The 4,695-nt window shown below is 33.8% G+C and overlaps 1 protein-coding gene across 1 annotated transcript; it reads right to left on the bottom strand.

Annotated features, from left to right (window-relative positions):
- Window positions 1-374: 374 nt before the first annotated feature.
- Window positions 375-4,695, bottom strand: LOC128170158 (DNA mismatch repair protein Msh3-like; the record flags this gene model as incomplete). The annotated part of the gene is made up of 6 exons (XM_052836107.1): window positions 4,618-4,695; window positions 3,666-3,787; window positions 3,389-3,422; window positions 3,089-3,138; window positions 630-1,736; window positions 375-433 (listed from the first exon to the last, which is right to left on the bottom strand). Coding segments are annotated over exons 2-6 (1,340 nt in total), but the record flags the coding sequence as incomplete, so codon positions are not given.

Genomic DNA, 4,695 nt, shown 5'->3' with positions numbered 1-4,695 from the left:
ATTAAACAGTTTAATACTTATTTACCTTGATATACTTCAATATTTAATGAAAGTTCAGCACTTTATTGGTGAAAGTGTGGAAAATTAAATCACACATATGTGTAAGGTTATATAACATTAAATATATCTTTAGAGAAAAGTTGAATGTGACCGTCTACTGGGTTATTCAGATCCTTGTGTAGCGACATACATGAGCAGATCAAAGGTTCTAATATTAATCAGACTGCCTGAAACTTGCATTGTGATTCTGATTCAATTGGTAATGTACAGATCACACAAAAGTCAGAGAAGTTTATCGGAATTTTTGAGCTGACACAAGACCTTGAAGCCATAAAAACAGCACGTTTCTCAAAGCATGGCAAGCAGTGGGTTACCTGGACACAGAGGAGACCTTTGGTCGTGTGGACGTACAATCTTCATCACCTTCTGCTAACTATAATACAAGGAAATCATATTTCAAACATTAAGTTAAATTACCTACTTATCCATCAATTTTGTGTAATAGTGTATAGCCTAGTCAAAATTTCACCCTACATAGACTTGTTATAGACTTGTAACATAATTGTTCGAAGACATTTCATTTACATTACTTTCATGCAAAGTAATTATATTTGTATGAAATAACTCACATCTACAGCATCCCCATTTTCTAGTTTCCTTTTCTTAGACTGTGTATCTGTATCAGTTGTCTTCCTTTTTTTCCTTTGCTTTGGAATTATGGGTACATCCTCATTTTCACTAACTTGAATCTCGGATAATTTTGGTTTGTCATTGTGCTCAGATATTTCATCACTATTATTCCTGACTTTTTCACTTCTCTTACTTTTTCTCTGAGAGTTGTCCATTTTTGAAAAACTATTGTCTGATTTTTTACTTTCACAAACTACAACATCAGTGGTTTCATTGTCCCATTTAACATCTCTGAATTCCATACTTTCATCCATGGATACATTCTTACCATCCTCATCATGATCTTTGGATGCTTTTTGGACTTTAGGACTTATATAGTAATTGCTATCTTCAAAATCTTTAGAGACTTTCTTGATTTTGGGACTTGGGCAATAGTTGCCAAGAAATGAGTTTTCATTTTCTCTTTCCTTGTTCTTTGATACTAAGGTCTTAGTAATCTCTGAATCAAACACTGAACAACTTAGTCCATCCACTTCATCAAAATCATCAACACTTTTTACTAACCTTTTTTCTCTTTGTTGAGGTGTCATCAAGGATGAATCATGACCTTCACTTTCTTCTCTCGCCTCTGACTTTCCATTTACAGAAATGGAAAACCTCTGCTTAGTTTTCATGCTGTACTTCTTTGTAACATCAACATCTCTCTGCTCATTCAAATCTGTCCTTTTGATAGTTGTATTTTTTATTTTTAGGTTATTAAAAATACTTCCCTTCACAGTAAAAGAATCCTCTGGAATATCTTCAACTGGTTTGTTTGTAGCTGGCTTAAATTTGGCCATATTTTTCTTTGTGACGGTTTTGTCTCTTTTAGCCATTTCAAACATCTTGGAACTTAACTTGTGCATAAAATTAGAAGCATCTGGTTCCCTTTCATCAGCTTGCGATTGCAGGGAGTGGCCAGTATTTGTTTTTAGGCCTTGCTTATCCCTGTTGAACTCTGTACCCCATACTCCACCCTTGGAGGTTTCCCTAAATTCATCCAAATTGTCCTTCATTTCTTCATTTTTGCTGTCTACCTCTTCAATTTTTCTTGGTGTTTCAATGTTCTGTACATTGAAGATATCAAACAATTGTAATACAGTGTACATGTACTTAAATAATACCAAACTGGTCCTAGAATGGGCCATTCTCAAATGACAGTTTCAGAATGACTAACAGCATTTTGAAATACCGAAAATCTGGATATTTTTACGTCGATTTATTTTTGTGAATTTGAGTCATAAAGCTATAGATTAATTTTTACGTTTTAAATTTTTGCGAATTGTCATCGGCGCTAAAAATAAAAAGCACTCAAATATTAAATGTCAACATACCGACATGCACAATGTTAGCTAACCTTCGGACATCGTATATTACCGCCGCCTCTAATTTTCTTACGAATCGTATATGTTTACCAACTTCATATAGTATCATGTGAAAGTTGATGTCTGCAATTTATATCTTGTTCAAATAACCGATATATACAACAACAGCAGCAAATGCAACAAAACTACCTATAAAGGGGTATCTTGATACGAATTTATACTGAGATAATTATCTCAATTAGCAGTTCACACCTTTACATGCGACGGTTTGTGTACACCACACAAGTATTGGAGGGTCACGTGTCAAACACAGGTGATGTTTTCCTGTGTCAAGCGAGCGAGAATGAGAAGAAAATGGCGGCATTCAGCAAGAAATTCAAAATACTGTAAAAAATTTCGTATTCAGTGAATTTTGGTGTCCCGCCGGTACACTGTGAATGGGGTTAAACAAAAACCCGCTACATTCTGCGTAACGCCGGTACATATCATATCTATGAATAAAACACGCATGCATGCAGTGTCATTAGTATACATGTACACTTAAGATAGACATGAGGCTACCAGTCAACCGAAGATACCGATTTTGAGTGAAGTCCTTCTCCACACGCTGGTTATAGCTTGGGGGTAATTACATGGTTATATAAACAGGTTTTATAAATGACCACTACTTACGGACACCTGTTCATAGAGTAAGGCGAAGAGAAAAGCCTTCGGCAAAATTTTATTACTTTTCTTTTGTTGTTGATTACCGTAATTTTTAGGAAAAAAATTTTTGCGAATGCAGAGCACGCGCAAATTAGCTAAAAATTTATCTACGGTAAAAATTTCCAGATTCACAGTATTCATTTGTTTAATGGTTCTGATAAACACAAGTATGGGATGAAATAAAATCTATATTGAAGTTATGAAATATTTCTCTAACAAAATGTGTTCAAAACAATATAAAGTTCAATACAAAATTTCTAACTCACACCTAACCCTTGTCAAGTTTTTTCTTATAATTATAAATATGTATGATGTTGTGCTTTTCAGTGACTGAGTTAGATCCAACCTGGATATTAATCCAGTTTCAGCTAAGTGAATGCTCCTCTTACCTGTGATTCGCTTAACACTCTCTTTAATTTATTGTAGTGTATGTAGGCATCTGAAAGCAAATCATCAACATTTATACAAACTAGAAATGTGTACAATATCACATTTGCTTTGTGATAAGAAACAACTATCCTGCTTTTACTCAAAAATACTAAAAGATAAATCCATGAATGAATTAATGTTTTATTTTTTTTTGGGGGGGGGGTCTGAAATCAAAAGCCACATTCATCAAACAAATGCATATTAAAATTTTAATAAAATTAAATATTAAAATTAACGGTGTACAAGTGAATAATTGGTACCTTGAATCTCCTGAGGTGCTGCTTTGATCTCATCCTGCAATAAAAAAGAAAATTCCACAAAGGTGAAATCCATCCAAAAAAACTACAATAGATCTCTTTTAACAACCAACCAGAAAAATGTTTTGAATGCAATAGTGTCTTCTACAAAGAAGCACCTTATCAGATAATTTGATATCAATGCAAGTAACGAAACTGAATGAAAAATAGTCTAAATACATATAAAAATTAATCTATAACTGTAAAAAGTAATTATCAATTTCTCCACATAATTACTTACCCTTTGTGGTTTACGGCCATTCTCTTTATAGAATTTGATCTCCCATCTTTTGAGGGTTGTTTTTAACTCTTTAATTTCATTATCTTCCATTGTAAGATGTGAAGCAAATCCGCTCAATATTTCTATAACAAAATTTGAAATTAAGCGTTTAGACAATGGCATTCATACAGAGTCATACATTTTGTCATTTTTCAGTCTGTCATAATCCAAATTGTGACTTCTTCTTGGGTATGGTATAGAAACCTTATCCAAGTAAATTACATTTGTTTATAAATAGAATGATCTGACCATGACCGGGCGATACCTAGGTCATTCAAATATTGTGAGCACGACCACGAGCAGTTACTACTTAAATCAGCATTCTAAGGTTGAAACTTGACAGATGTGTTAGAAATCAAAATTTGCATGCTCATTGGGAAAAATGGTAAGGGTTAATGACTACGGCTACGTAGCTGAACGGTAAGCTAGCCACTACATAGATATTCATAGCCTATTGTAAATATTTTATGCTAAGCATCAAATTCAGAAAACAGTGCCTTGTTACTGGGGTAAAAGTCAGGACTAATTTCTGTTCATATCTACAAATTCAAGATAGCCACCTTAGTTACCTCTCTGTAGCAAACATGAAATCTATTTACTTTGTGATAATTTGTTCATCTTTTAAGCTAGAATGAATTTAAACATGTAAATGATGTATATTTCCATTTGAAATTAACAAATTGTGTCGATGTAATTAGTCTTTAGTTGAATATTTCCAACTTCAAGTCTGAGACCTAGAGGCTTACCTACAGGTCCGTTCAATATAACTAAATATCTACGACCTAGCGGCTAGCAGTGGCTCGGTAGCTGATCTTGAAAGCAGCCCTGTTTACATGTATACTGACCTAACGAAAGAACATTCTATCTATAAGAGCAGTTGATTGAATGGACTTGAGAAACCAAGCGATCTCACCTTTGTATTTCTTTTCGTTACACTAGAATCTAGTCAGCTTCTGAACAGTTAAAATTCTCCGATCATCGCTGATGATTA

This window comes from Crassostrea angulata, unplaced genomic scaffold, assembly GCF_025612915.1.
Source record: "Crassostrea angulata isolate pt1a10 unplaced genomic scaffold, ASM2561291v2 HiC_scaffold_355, whole genome shotgun sequence".
Classification (NCBI taxonomy): domain Eukaryota; kingdom Metazoa; phylum Mollusca; class Bivalvia; order Ostreida; family Ostreidae; genus Magallana; species Magallana angulata.
The sequence above is the reverse complement of the archived record's forward strand: the minus strand, read 5'-3'. Positions and strand labels throughout refer to the sequence as shown.